The 15,636-nt window shown below is 40.1% G+C and overlaps 1 protein-coding gene and 1 long non-coding RNA gene across 2 annotated transcripts in view; one reads left to right on the forward strand and one right to left on the reverse strand.

Moving 5' to 3' along the window:
* The window catches only part of LAMA4 (laminin subunit alpha 4), a 77,819-nt gene extending 63,615 nt beyond the window's left edge, over positions 1 to 14,204 (forward strand). The window contains exons 28-38 of the mRNA XM_082216770.1: positions 1,109 to 1,242; positions 2,233 to 2,394; positions 5,102 to 5,255; positions 6,336 to 6,529; positions 6,740 to 6,929; positions 7,186 to 7,341; positions 7,797 to 7,956; positions 8,754 to 8,884; positions 10,513 to 10,606; positions 11,587 to 11,706; positions 12,647 to 14,204. Coding sequence (XP_082072896.1) covers positions 1,109 to 1,242; positions 2,233 to 2,394; positions 5,102 to 5,255; positions 6,336 to 6,529; positions 6,740 to 6,929; positions 7,186 to 7,341; positions 7,797 to 7,956; positions 8,754 to 8,884; positions 10,513 to 10,606; positions 11,587 to 11,706; positions 12,647 to 12,792 — 1,641 coding nt within the window. The 3' untranslated portion in view covers positions 12,793 to 14,204. The remainder of the gene's footprint in view (positions 1 to 1,108; positions 1,243 to 2,232; positions 2,395 to 5,101; positions 5,256 to 6,335; positions 6,530 to 6,739; positions 6,930 to 7,185; positions 7,342 to 7,796; positions 7,957 to 8,753; positions 8,885 to 10,512; positions 10,607 to 11,586; positions 11,707 to 12,646) is intronic.
* Positions 1 to 15,636, reverse strand: part of LOC309529089 — a 176,363-nt gene that overhangs the window by 159,515 nt on the left and 1,212 nt on the right. Inside the window, exon 2 of the long non-coding RNA XR_014218067.1 lies at positions 13,233 to 15,429. This is a non-coding gene — a long non-coding RNA (uncharacterized lncRNA). The remainder of the gene's footprint in view (positions 1 to 13,232; positions 15,430 to 15,636) is intronic.

Genomic DNA, 15,636 nt, shown 5'->3' on the forward strand with positions numbered 1-15,636 from the left:
AGTGGAACATTATTCTTATTTCAGTGGACCTCAGTGCAACCAGCTTTTGCTAAATTGGGGCCAAAGTATTAAATTCTCCCTGAGACCTGACAGTAAGTGCAAATGTGAATGTACATTCACATTTGCACTTACTCCTGTACATACAACCGTAGTTTAACTTTGGATGGCATTTATTTGTGGTCAGTAAATATCACCACTTTCAGACTTTTAAATGGTGGTGTTAAAAAATAATAATCAAAGTGTGCATAGGTCTGGGCAACTAATGCTAAAAAATCAGCTGAACATCCAGAAGCCCAGTTCTATGTGTGAATTTCTTCACAACTTCCTGGAAACTACCTTGCACATTCAGATTCAGTTAGAAGATTTGGCATAATAGTTGTTCAAAGGGGAAATGGCACCAGTCCAGATGAATTTGTTTATTTTAAACATTTACATCGAGCTGCCTTTCCAAGGCAACTTACATAAAACGCAATGAGCAGGTTAAACAAGACATATCAAGCCATAATAAAAAAATATGCATCAACGAATTTACAGCAGTGGGTGACAAATCAGCTGCAAAAGGCACTCTGGAATAAATAGGTATTGCATCATTTATGAAGAAGCAGAGTAGAAAGTGCAATTTCAAACCCCCTCTGAAATGTCAATCCAGAGCCGTGGGACAATTGCATTAAAGGAGCCACTCCTTGTTGCAGAGGTGGCCCTTCTCCTACCAAAGGACCCTTTCTCTTCTGCCTAATTCTCATCATGGTACATCTGAACAGCAGTTGTGAAAATCTGAAAGACTGTTAGGGTGGGAGGAGTGTGAGCACATATGCAGAACTTTTAGGTCCTTTTGGATCCCAGCCAAGAAAATGACCTCATTTCTTTCTCCACCCCACCCTCGCCATCTTTTTTAAAAATGCTATGATAGGGAAAATGCTTAAGCACTTAGAAACAAAACAGGTGTGTTTACAACATGAGGTTTTTTAACCCCACAATGCATTCACACACATCACATCCCGTCCGTTTTGGTTCTATCTCAGTACACTTACTTTGCTCAACTACATTACAAGAATTATTACTAACCGTTCCTTGACTTGTGGGTCTAATGTTTTTCTCTGTGTTTCAGTCAGATGTATTCTCTATTTCCTTGGAGAAGGGAGCTGTTGTTTTAAATGCTAAAGGAGTCAAAGTTCAGGCAGGAGAAAGATCTTATAATGATGGCAAAGCCCATTTTGTCATTACATCCGCCTCACCAGAAAGGTAAAACTATTAAAAAAAACTATTTTTGTTTCGATGCACATCTTATTACACTCACAGTTCATTACTCCACTTGGATATATTTATTATAATACAAAATGCACACTAATACATTCCACACTAATATCTTCTTTAAGAAGGTCAGCATGGAATAGATGTATCCCAAAACTACTAGGAACACCCCAGCTCAGCAGAAGAGTATTGCAATATTTTTATTTAACACAATTAATAAAAAGCTCAGGTCCAGGGTACCGTTGGCCCTCCAGATGTTGCTGAACTATAACTCCCATGATCCCTGGACATATGCCCGTGTTTGCCGAGCTGATAGGACTTGTAGTTCAGCAATATGTGGAGGCCCATAGGCACCTGAAATAGGTCAATATTCTGAATATGCAGCATAGGTTTTAAATGCCTGGTATATCTTTGCGACATTGAAACTAGCAAGATGCTGTTTGGCAGTCCTGCCATGTTAGATCTGTTTCCACAACAGCAGCCCAGTGGTCACACACACTGAAATATCAGTACGAAAGTAATGAGTGGGGGCATGGCGTCTGCATGCTTTTTATTCAGCCATATCAAAACAATGTCACTCACATCCCTGCCACATGAAATATTATAAAAACTCAATGGCTTTTCAATTTCTGCATTTCCTTTGTCTGTGATGCTGCTGTAAGCATAGTGTTATAGGTAGGATTGCACTGTGACAATGATTTATAGTGCAATCCCACCTATCTCTACTCAGAAGTAAGGCCAACTAAATTCAGCGAGGCTTGCTCCCAGGTATTGCAGTTAAGATGTGTGTGACTTCAGTATTTCCAGGGGTTTTACGGAGCTGCCTCTCATTTCTGAGCACACTCGTGGTTTGATGGTGCCACCTAGTGACTCGTTCATCAAGTTCAACATTACCGAAATGGCTATGTTGCTTGGGTAATATATATTATCACATGCTGAATTTAAAAGACTCCGTGTAAGATGCATTATTTTGTTCTGCAGACTTGAGCTTTTGGTAGATGAAGAAAAGAAAAGTGTAGATAATTCAGCATATGAAAGTGAGGAAAAGCCAGTGAGCACCAAGAAATTCTACTTTGGTGGATCTCCCATCACTACTGAGTTTGCCAACTTCACCGGGTGTATAAGCAACGCTTATTTCACAAGGCAAGTGCATTTCAACTTGTATATTTAGCTACTTGATGCATTTCTATACCACCGTTAATCCATCCTGGGGCAGTTTAAAACAAAAATAAAAGCAATTATAGCACAATAATAACAAATTAAAACACCATACCATGAACCACCAGTATTTCTCCAGCATTTGAGTATGTCAATTACAGCTGGTCTCACCTCATAGCCTAGTATATTCTAATGGCCTGGGTGATTCTATCAGGCCTATGATGACACTGAAACCCCATTACAGTGGTACCTCAAGTTAAGTACTTAATTCGTTCCGGAGGTCCATACTTAACCTGAAATTGTTCTTAACCTGAAGCACCACTTTAGCTAATGGGGCCTCCTGCTGCTGCCACACCGCCAGAGCACGATTTCTATTCTCAACCTGAAGCAAAGTACTTAACCTGAGGTAATATTTCTGGGTTAGCAGAGTCTGTAACCTGAAGCGTATGTAACCTGAGATACCACTGTAATTAATACTCTATGTACCTCCAGGGCTAGAGAGTTGCATAAAAGAGAGCACCACTACAAAAAACCTCCATGTCTTGCATCACAGTGAGCCAAGCTCATTGGTGGGATGATGAAAAGGGGCACCCCTACAGATAGCAGCCCGGGCAAGCTGGTATAGAGATGTTCCTTCAACTATTTGGGTTCCAAACTCCTCCTGATGGGTATATGGTTATTCTTCATGTTATCAATTTTTTATGTGTCATGAAAAACATATTTTCTGCTTCAAGTCTTTGGGAGACCTAATGGGCTGTATTTTCCCGGGACTGCATTGGTTTTGTTTGTTTTGATACGCGCTGACTCCATGGTCGTGTGATATGTTGATATGTAGTATTTCCATGTAAGGGTATGTACTGCTCTGATAACCATTGAGTACAACCCCGGGGCATCATAGCTACAGAGGTGCAAAGAGCAGTTTCTGCCACAGAAGCTAAAGTAATGTCATCTGCTAAGAAACAAGATAAGAGAGCAACAGTTACCCACTTGTTGTCAAACCTGCTTCAGATTCAATTACTGCCTTAAGGCAAAGGAGCAAGGATCTAGGACCGCCCTGTATACCCCATGCAAGGAGCCAGGAGCTGTGCTGCACGGAAGAGAGAAAAATCAGATTCACCTGTGTCAATGGCAGCTTCTGCTGCATAGGCTTTCTGAGGATGTGATCATGTCTTTTGGTAATAGAATTTGGATCTTGATACATCTTTTGAGTAATAGGATAACTAAATCAGAATAAATGAACCTGTTTATCCTGGCAATGTTTTCAGTGTTAATGTCATTGCTGAAACCAGGCTCAAAGGATTGAGCAGTTGTCAGCGCTGCCTCAGGTCCTAGCTCACAGAGGACCAACGCCAGTTGCTCTTTATAAACAAAAGTCTTTATTGTGGTTCATGGTTGGTTTGACATCCGTGGCGCGCAGCGCTACATCTGAGTCCTTAGACCGGCGAAGCTCCGTCTGACTCCTCCCCTCCCCTACACCAGTTCAAGACCCGAGCTTTGCTCCACCTTTTCCTCTCCTCCTTCTGCTCCTTTCTCCTCCAGGTCCTCCTGCCCTCTGGGGTTACCTCCTTCCTACTTTCTTCGGAGGCGGATTCTTCTGACTCCTCCCCACCCTTCCGGCGGGCTTTAGGACCTGGCTCCCAATCCGGGTTTTCTGCTGGCCCGCGCGCCTCCACATTTGAACTTGGCGCGCGCGCCCAGCCGCCTCCTTTCCTCCTAACGGCTACACTGCTCCCCTCACTGCTTTCTCCTTCAGGGAGGCTGGCCGGACCTGCTCTTCCCTCCGCCTCTCCACTCTCTGACGGAGGCGTGGTCAGTCCAGCCTCACTCTCTCCTTCTGCAGGAGGCTCTTGTTTTAACCCTTGGGATTCTTCCCCCCCTCTACGCTCTGGTGGGGAAGCTACCCCTGATTTCCAGCTGCCGCTTGGAGACTCCCCACTGGCCCCCCTTGCCCTGCCTCTGGGGGCCCCCTTCTGGGAATCCTCTGATTCGCTGGAGAGACTCATGGAATCTCTCTGATCACTGGCATACCCTCCTGAACTCCCCTCAGATTGTTCCCCTTCGCTCTCCATCTCCTCCTTCCCCTGTGGCTCAGCCCCTGAGCCCATGACAGCAGTTATCCTCTTAATATTGGCCATTTTACCTAATGCTGTGTTTAAATTGTTTGGTACCCACCAAGAGCCTTCTAGGATGGGACAGGATTTTAAAATGTAATGAGTGCATTAAAAAATATGCTACTGAGATAAGCTGCTGGAATACTTCAATAAAGTCAATTGTTGATTGCCTGCAGTTTTAAAAGGTTAGCAAAGTCTCCGATCTACAACCATACACTCTTCTGTTTCTGCTTTTCCCTTGAGGATGAAAGGCGATCTAGATCGTATATCCCATTTATATTTCCATTTGCAGTCATTTACACACTAACTAACAGACATACAGCCACTCAGTTTGAAATATAATACAAAAATTATATGAATGATGCAGCAAAGCTTGGCTGTAAGTGCAGCAAAAAAAAGTGGCAAAGGGCTGAGTTTCCATGAATCTATTCCATGAGCAGGTAGTTCTTACTGACATGGATTTTTTAAAAAAATTGTTTTAATTTGTTGTTTGTTTTAGAGGGAAGGAAGAAAATCCCTACATGCACAATCATAGTGGATTGTTAGGAATAACAACTTTATCTTTTTCAAAAACCACACAGATTGGATCAAGACGTTGAGGTGGAAGACTTCCAGCGATATCCTGAGAAAATCCAAGCATCCTTATATGGATGTCCTGTTGAATCTCCTCCTGCTGCCCTTTTCCATAAGAAAAGAAAAAATTCCTCCAAACCCAAAGGAAGCCAAAAGAAAAGGGTGAGCTGCTCCAGACTTACAACTGCTCATGGTGCTTTCAGACCAGGGATGGAGTGGGTGGGACCCAAGTTCCCTTCAACACTGGCTCTCAATGATGTCTTGGAAGGAACAAAGACTTTGAACACCATTGAATCTTGGACTTGCAAAATACTAGTTCATTTAGGGGGAAGTATTGGTGTCCCCAAACTGTGGCCTGCGGACCACCAGAAGTCTGCATGTTTCATTCAGCTGGTCCACAGCATGTCTGTGAAGAAAGGCAAGCACAGCAGCTGTAGAACCTGGCAGTCTGGTCTATCCTGAAGGTGACCAGGACAAAGCAGAAGTGAGAAGGGAAAGAGGCACTTGAAAGGGGTGGAGAGGATTAGCCGCACAAAAGACAGAGCAGCAAGAAGAAAAAGGCAGCAACTTGAAAGGAGTGGAAAGGGTTCTATGGAATTCAAATTGTTATACAATTTGTAAGAAATAAAAGAAGCATTAAAATGCAATTAAAAATAATATAGCATCTAGCACCACACATTACAATTGCTACAACAGGCAGAAAAATCATCAGCAATTTTCCAATGGCCCAAAGAGAAAAAAGTTTGGTGTAGTTATACTTATCAACTGGTGTAGTTGATAAGTATAAAGGTTGCTCGGTTTTCTGGGGATGAGCCTGTGTATTCCTGTTCTCAGTGCCAAATCTGGAGTGGGGTATGTGACCTTGACTCTTTCCCTTTAAGGAAAAGAAATCGAGGAACCCATCAAATGTGATGGACTGCAGATCTGTTTTGTCTGCTGCAATATACAAAGAAGGGCTGGGATATAATTTTAATAGGGAAAACATGGGTGAGGGCAGCTGGAGTCTTTCCACATCCTGTAGCCTCTCTCTCCAAGGGCTTTAAATAAATAGGTAGCTGTTTTTACCATGGGCCTGTGCAATCTTGATTAGAGCTGATTTATATTAGCACTACAGTGAAGATTAGATCTGACCATCTGAAGTAACATCTACAAGTAGACAGAAGAATTGCCAATTCTGTAGCAACTATTTTTATTATTTATTTATTTATTTGTTTGTTTGTTTGTTTGTTTGTTTGTCTGAAGGTTGGAAAAGACAACATAGCAGCCTCACAATTTTCAGCAAACATTAAAAGAAAAGGTCAAGAAGAGATTTCTCAAGGGGACCCACATTGTACCTTCCTCAGCAGCCCCAAAGCAACTGAGCATACATATCTGTTTGGAGGAACAGCAAATAGCCGGCAAGAATTTGATTACTTACCAAAGGATTTCAATGAAAGGTACAGTCAGCTAAGCATACACTTGTAATATTACAAATCAATGCCGATAAGCATTTTTACAAAACTGAAGGAATAAAAACTAAGCTAACTAAAGTAATTTTTGACATTTCACAACTATTTTTCCCTGTACGCATATTCCCATCAAGTTGTGCAAGGCAGGTTGTTCACCAATTTCTGTTCACATATTAAAGTGCCGTTTTTGTTTGACAGATCTCAGTTTTCCATTAGCCTGAAGACTCACTCATCCCATGGAATGATCTTCTATGTCTCTGATCAAGAGGAGGAAAATTTCATGGCCCTTTTTATTGCCCACGGCCGTCTGGTTTTTATGTTCAACAGTGGCTACCGGAAATTAAGAATTAGAAGCCAGGAGAAGTACAATGATGACCAATGGCACAATGTAAGCGGGAAGAGAAAAGATCATGATGTGCTTTAAAAAACTGCTATTCCAAAAAAGCATAACATCTGTCTGTCAAAACATTTGGGATTTATTGCAATAAAAATACCAGGCTCCCACTTGTGAAGTGGATGAAGAGTTTCTAGAGTAGTGGAATAAATCAAACAGTCTCCTCTGAAATACATATGATGCTATACAATTCTATATTGTATACTAGTCTCTGTATGCTAATGTTGACTTCACCTCTGCCTTTTTTTAGGTAATGTTTGTTCGGGAGAAAAATATTGGCCGCTTGACAATTGATGGTCTCCGGGTGCTTGAAGACAGTCTTCCTTCTTTTGATAAAGCATGGCAAGTTGCTAGACCCTTTTACGTAGGGGGTGTGGCACCAGGAAAAGCTGCCAAAAATATCCAGGTAAATGTATTTTTCTACAACAAAGCCGGCATATATTAAGATCCAAACCAACATGGGAACTAACTGGACAGAAATGCTTTAAAGCTCTGCATCTATTGGAGATGATTTGCAATGAATCAGAATATATCCTGCATTTGAATCTGTTAACACTAATATATTCTGGATCCATTGGCAATGATCTCATTCCAAATTTCCTACATCAAATGAGATTAGACTAGAACCTCCAGTTATATGATTAGAAAATAACTCATGCTGCTTTGACACTAACAAAAAGAACCAAGCAGACTGTGAGAATCATAGGCTATTTCATTATTACTCCCACTATTCTTTTTGGCCTTAAATTGCTTTTTTGAAAAAGTATCCATAAACAGTTGTACACCTAAGCAAATGGAAAAGCCAAAGGCTTTCTCTTTTACTTATTTTACTATTTTGCTTAATCTGTTTTGTTTTATCAGATCAACTCCGTCTACAGTTTTAGTGGTTGTCTCGGCAGTTTACAGCTCAATGGAAGACCAGTCACTTCTCCTTCACAAACTTTTAGCGTAACTCCTTGTTTTGAAGGCCTGTCAGAAGAAGGAACATATTTTTCATCAGAAGGAGGATACATTATACTTGGTAATGTATCACTAACCATTGACTCATCCATCAGACTGATGCCTGAATTGATACCTAGTTGCCTAGTGAAGGGGCGGGAGGGGGAGACATAATTAAATTGAAATGAAACCGTTATTTGAAAATTATACTGGGTGCCATGTAGTCTTATTAGCATACAGTAGAATCCTTTGCTCCACACACTCCCCGCCTTGCTCCAGATAACCTGCCTCACTGGAGGAAGAGATTCCAGTCATTTCAGTGGCAGCACTAGTGGGCACTAATCAAGTCCAGCCATTAGTCTTTGGTTTTACTGTAGCATAGGAACTGCAGGCTATAAATTATAAATAGTGATTATAAATTCATAAATAGTGCCTAGTGGTTGCTCACCTAAAAATGGATAAGCATGGAGCCATGCCCTCTCACAAAACCAGCACATTGCTCAAGTGGCAATGGACTGAAATTCTGCTAATATACATAATATACAGTATACCCATTGATACCCACTGAAATAAATGGTCATAACTTTAGCCATGATACTGGCTTAAGTTAACTGGATACCACCAAATACAAATTCAGGCAAAATATTTAAAGCAAGAATTGAAGAGTTGAAGAGCTCTTAATCATCATTCCTTGATGCTATCAAGGGAGGGGGGCTCATATTCCCAAGATGAAAAATATTTAAGAAATATACACAATTGGAAGCCATAGTTAATCTTTATGTCCTGAAGCAGGTGACTATTTTTTTCCAGTTAACTCTGGTGCAAAAAAACAAACCAACACAAAATCATTCTGTGATTTGTCATGGTTTTCTCCTACAGATGAATCCTTCAGTTTGGGGCTGAAATTTGAAGTTATTTTTGAAATCCGTCCTCGAAGCAGTTCAGGAATCCTGATGCATGCACACAGTATAAATGGAGAATTCCTGAATGTACACATGAAACAAGGGCAGGTATGAAGGAGGACTAATATTTCCCTTTACATTCTTATATGCAGGCCTTTCCGAATGCTCGCTGTGTACAAACCAAAATACGCTCTTAACAGCAACAGGTTCTAATTTCTCAAAAAGGGGATCCCATTTACCCGTAAAAGACACAATATACACTAGTTGTAATTCTTCTGTTTCAGATGCATTAAGAGTCCGCGCAATTAAAAAAAAAAACTTCAGTTGTAACATCAGTTTTTAAAAACACTGTGAAGATGAAGGGGGGAAATATTTGACATTTTGTGTTGCTGCCTTAAAAATTCAAAATTTACAGCTGCTACCTAAGAGCTCTGCTGGATCAGACCAATGACCTATCTAGTCCAGCATCCTGTTTTCATGGTGGCCAAGCAAATCCCTGTGGGAAACCCTCGAGCAAGATCCAAGCACACACACTCCCCTTCTGTGGTCTCCAGTAACTGCTAAGAGATTGCAGGTTAGGAGCTGCGCAGTTAAACTGCAATCCTAACCCCCCTTATCTGGGTGTAAGCCCCACTGAATTCAGTGAGACTCACTTCTGAGTAGATGTGGTTGGGAGTGCAGCCCTAGTTGATTTTAGACCCTGAGCTCAATGGTCTTATGAAAAGTTTGGTACACCAGCCCGGCTGTGTTGTCTGCTGAATGGCCCTGGCAGCACCACTAGGCTAGCTAGGTAATTTTTCTTTAGTTTTGGATCAAGTGATAATTTCTTTATAGCATGCATCACAAATACCATTTCCTGTGAATGTGTTTGGGTGTCCTTGAATAATAAAGGGGGGAGTGACAAAAAAGCCAAAGACCTCAAGAATTAGATAGCTATGAAAGCATTATACGGTCCTTGAGACAAGTTTATTCTGGATAGCAAAGCCTCAGCCTAGAGGACAGTACCAGCATCGCTTAGCTTCAGCGAATGAAGTCCTTCTGAGCAGTCCATCCTCAAAGCTCTGTAACTGCCACCATAGAAATGGAATCGTTTTTATCACAGCAACTGATACTGGTAGAAGCTAAGAGGTTTTGCTACAATTTAAAATTTATGTTTTGTTAGTCACTATATTTTATGTTGGGCACAAGCTTAGGAAAGACCACATTTTTTCCAATGAATTATACAGTGTAATGTAGCAGTGCTAAGTGGTTCTGAGAACCAATTACTTTATGTTATTTATTTAACAAACTGTAGCCTCCTTTTGTGTTTTAAATGCTGGAAATATTTCATCTGAAGGCTATGGTAGTGCTGGTATGGTGTAAATCCTGAAAGTGATGTCCTGGTTCAAATTATGCCATGGTAAAAAAAAGCTCACTAGGTCCCCATTGGCAAGCCACTATTTCTCAGGCTCACCTCGTGTAGACTTTGGAGGTGGTAATCAACCATCCAGGATTTTTGCAAGCAATCCTATAGACATACCTGAAATAAGCCCTGTGAAACTCAAATTTACAGCTGAGCATACATGTATGGGATTTCACTTTGTGAAGAAATGTAGACCTTATGCCTGTGGTATAAATTCATGCTGACTCATTTGGAAAACAGTATGTTAAAAAGCCTTTACACCGCTTTATGCATTTTAATTAAATATTTCCAGTCAAAACTAAGGTTTTAAATGTGAACCAAATGGTTCTCCCAGGTCATTGTGAAGCTGAACAATGGCATCAAAGACTTCTCAACCTCAGTTACACCAAAACAGAATCTCTGTGATGGCCGATGGCACAGAATTGCAGGTGAGTGAACATCTAAAGTCCTGTTCAGTGTTGATTTCTGATCTTCCCTCTCATCAGTACTCTAAATCAGGGATGGTTGATGGGGTGCTCCCTTCAGATGTTGTTGGGGCACAACTCCCAGCATCCCTGAACATTATCAATACTGGCTAGGGCTGTGAATCATGTCATGTATGTAAATGACTTAGAATTATAAGGCGATGCATGTGTGGAAATCAGGTAGTGCTTGGTCTGAAAAAGGGTGACAATGTATCCAAAATTCTGTGGTTAAGAGTTTGGCTGCTACTGAAAATGGAAAACATCCAATTAATCTCCTATCATCTTTTGCAATATCTGTCACATTATCTATTTCCCTGCTTCTAGGCTACTTGCATAACAGGGTGTGGGGAAGAATGCCATGTTATATTAGGATGTATGTAATTTGTCCTAAGCATGGGAGGGAGGTTAAATGTCATTTCCATTTTCAGCATTTCAGCTTGTGCTGTTCTTGAGGTTCTCACAAGTCCCCTCCCAGCTAATTTCAGAGGCAGAAGGGGGAAAGCCCCATGGTGCAATTTGAAGCCCTTGCACAGCGTCCACTTACGGGATTTGTTAGGTAAATCCTGCCCATGGCTTTGGAGCATAGCTGTCAACCTTCCCTTTTTTTGTGGGAAATTCCCTTATCTCAGCGCCGTTTCCCCATTGCTATCCCGGATTTTTAGATATCCCATAGACTGTCCCCGGGACAGGTGAGGCTGCTGATCCCTTATTTTCAAATCTGAAAGTTGACAAGCTATGCTTTGGAGTTATAAGATCCATGTTGGGACCTACTGAGCTATTCAGATATGAGAGCATATCCAGGCCATGGGAAAATAGTCTAGTTCTTTGGGATTTTCATATATTTATGAGTACTGTATGCTTACATGCTTGCATGCAAGAAAAATCAGAAAGAAGAGTGGTTGACAATATAACAGAATATTATTCTTTTTTGCTTCATATGACAGTTATTAGAGATGCTAATGTGGTACAGTTGGATGTAGATTCAGAAGTGAATCATGTAGTAGGACCATTAAATCCAAGAGCAACTGACCACAGGGAGCCTGTGTTTGTTGGAGGAATGCCAGGTACGATTATTCTCATTTTAATATTATTTTCAAAGATTAACTGTGTGTGTGTGTGTGTTAAAAAAAGTATTCTTTAAAGTAATGGTCACATACCTTGTGCTGTTCATTAGATTAGCAAAGACCTATAATTTGGGGGAGGGGGTTTTAGATTTTAAATTATTGTACCCCTCCCTCCTTATGCTGGTCTACGACTGTAATAAATATTTGTTGTTGGGGGTGGGATGAAGTAGCTCTCTATACATCTTTGTGCTATATTTTAGAAGGAATAATTTCAATACAAGTGATTGACAATATAACAGAATACAAATATAAGACTAAAATAATTTAGTTTATTGAAAAGCTTTACTTGACAACTATTTCTAAACTATACACACACACATATATATATAAATATACACACAAATACAAACATATATATATATATATATATATATATATATATATGCAGGTTTTGGTGTCTTCGGGTGTCTTCCCGTGTAAGAGTCGGGGTGTCTGTGTGACGTTTCGACGAGGTCTCACTCGTCATCTTCAGGCTGGTGCTTTCGGCTTCTTGTTACTGGAACTGTTCCAGTAACAAGAAGCCGAAAGCACCAGCCTGAAGATGACGAGTGAGACCTCGTCGAAACGTCACACAGACACCCCGACTCTTACACGGGAAGACACCCGAAGACACCAAAACCTGCATTCCTGTACCCGTGAAAATCTACGAAAGCATATATATATATATATATATATATATATATACACACACACACACACACATACATATATACCGTACATATCAAAGTAAATAGCAGTAACAAGGGCAATACTATTCAAACAAACCACATTCCAAGTTTTACACAGCTGTCTCTTTTAGTTAAACCAGTCCTAGCATGATCTTATATTGATACTGGAGTTCTTGAATGACTTATGTATATATATTTTTACCTCTCTACAGAGTCTCTCCTGACATTCAGGCTTACCACCCACAGTTCCTTTACTGGATGCATCCGTAACTTTATGATTGATGAAAGACCAGTAAGTTTCAGTAAGGCAGCTTTGGTCAGTGGTGCTGTGAGCATCAACCTATGTCCTGCCACTTGATGAACTGCTAACTGCAGGGGCCTGTACAGCCCCAAAGGAGAAAAACAACTGTGCTACCTTCAATTTTTAGTACCAAGGAAATGAAAATATATCACTCACTATATGTACACGATAAAGCATTATTATTTTTTTCATTGGGAATTTGCTTCCAAAAAAATTATAAGTATGTTGCAATGTGTCAAATTACTGAGGGACATAAGGGCAGCTGGGGAATGAGTATTATGAGTCTAATTCTAAGCAGATACAGTGGTACCTCGGGTTAAGTACTTAATTCGTTCTGGAGATCCGTACTTAACCTGAAACTGTTCTTAACCTGAAGCACCACTTTAGCTAACGGGGCCTCCTGCTGCTGCCGCGCCATCGGAGCACGATTTCTGTTCTCATCCTGAAGCAAAGTTCTTAACCCGAGGTAATATTTTTGGGTTAGCGGAATCTGTAACCTGAAGTGTATGTAACCCGAGGTACTACTGTATAGGTTCACCAAGCCCACTGAAATAAGAGATTTAGGCATGCCCAATTCTGCACAAAATTATAGCTGTTGTGTGAATCAGCAAGGAGCCCAAGCAGAAACCCACCCATCTCTATCAAGAGGCTCCAGACAGAGAACTTCATTTCTTCTATTGTGACACTGCAAATGCCTTGCTCATCATTGCCCAGAAACTGCACTTCAAATATGGATTTCTGCTTCCCCCACACTTAAAATCATTTTGTCAATTCTGCCCCAACTGAGTCTGGGTAGCAAGCCTTTCTAGGTGTATTAAGAGCACTGAAATGTTCATTGGCTATGAACAAGTAAATTAAAATCTTTTAAAAGGTTTAACAGAACCAAAGGTTTTATTTCAGTTCATATGCTGCAGATTTGCTAAAACAACCTTTGGTCACTAGTCAAATCGCAATTTATGCACATTAACCTGTGTGAATTCAGCTTTATGTGCTTGGCCAGGAATTTTTTTTTAAGAGTGCAAGCTCCCAGCAGAAAAAACAAAGGCAATCCCACCTGCCATTGCACTTGCCTTGGGAGAGTTTGGAGATGTAAGGCACGTGAATTTTGACTATACAAGATTTTGGCTTTATACACTATCCCTGGAACATAACTCCTGAGTCAACTGTATTCACTATGGATCTACAACAAATGCATGGAGAATCCTCATCCCGTCCTATCTCTCTGCCCAGTGCAGTACTCATGAAGCCACAATAACTACAAGAGGAGTGTTGCCACATGTGCATGTAATTAGATGCACCCATTGGTGGGAAAGGGGGGAAACAGATCTCTTCTGAACTGTATTGGGATCCCTCATGCACAGGTGCTCTGCCTGTGCTGTGGGTGGATCTGTGCTTGTATTTTGTACTGAATAAATCTGCCACATGTACATTACAAAATAAACTATGTCATGGACATGCTTCACAAGCAATTGTCTTTTGAATCGTTTTGTTTGGTCTCTTTATTCTTCATTCAATTAGACTGGGGAAAACAATGATCACAGGAAAACTGATATTTTATTCAATTTTCATTTGAATGCATTGAACTTACTATAATTCATTTCCATAACTGACAAATGTAATTAATTCCTTAATTTTTTTGCTCATATTAGTTTTATAGATAAATTTCAGTTACATGATTTTACTCTTAGCACTCTTATTAGGAAATCGGATTTTCAGTTAAGGACAAAATGACCTACTAAGTTGGAGGCAGAGTTATGCATTTATCCCTGAAACTAGAAAAAACACCTGAACAATCATTTTCCACTTGAAAAATTCTAATTTTCCAGCCTAGTCTACCTTAAAACAAGCTGTACTCAGCACACTGAATGAGTGTTCATTTTAAAACTATTTCAAATGTTTTAAATTCCAAATGTAATTCTTGTCTCAAATAAAAGAACTACATGCCTCAAATGATTGTGCCTTTATTTCTCTATAATGAAAGCCAAAACAATGGCAGTTGATTGACCTTAGCAGAATAATCTCTATGGAAATGTAAACAGGAGGAAAATGAGAAAGAATAAAGAAATAAAGCTTCAAATTATATATCTGCTATATACACATTATTTCCGTATAAAGCATTAGCAGCAATACATTTTGCATCAAATATGGAGATTTTTCTTAAGATATTAAATCTCTAGAAACTAGTACCTTATAAAGATGACTGGTACCTTAGGACAGTGCAACCATTTGCCCTACTTTATTCATTTACCAACCATCTTCCCTAGTACAACATATTATTTATCCTGTTTGGTCCACCAGCAGGTAATCTGAACTAAGAATGAGCTTCCCAAGGGTTAGGTAGGAGTACACCTAATGGAATCTTCTCCAAAACAATCTCTAGTCTGAACTGATGGACAGGTCATGCAGAGCAAAGAAGCTTCACCCTTTTATTTGAAATTTAGAGACACCTGACTGTTATGGGGGAAAACACAACAACATCCATTCTCGTGCTTCTGTACAAGATACAGAGCCTGTATACAGGTAGAACAGAGTTAATGCATTTCTTCGGGGGGATTATTTAGGGGAATACGATGAAAGGTCAAGGCTGTCTCTTCCAATCAACTTGTGTATGCAATCAAGCTTTGCTTCTGCTTCATTTCACCCTCTGCACTGGGGTAAGGGTGAAGGTCAGCAATATACTTCCTATCCGCACGTCTGAAAACAAGTACAAAGAAAGAATGGAACAGGTGATTGTCTGTTCTAGTACTTGAAGGTAATATACCTACAAAATCATGAAGCATAATCTTTTGTAAACTTCATATTCTATTTTGAATTAAAAGACTAGCTTTTATTATTTTCACAGGCATTATGAAATTGTATTGATACTTTTTGCTAAAGTATTTAGAAATTTTAGATACTTTT

This window comes from Podarcis vaucheri (assembly GCF_965113315.1).
Source record: "Podarcis vaucheri genome assembly, chromosome: 3".
In the NCBI taxonomy this organism is placed as follows: Eukaryota; Metazoa; Chordata; class Lepidosauria; order Squamata; family Lacertidae; genus Podarcis; species Podarcis vaucheri.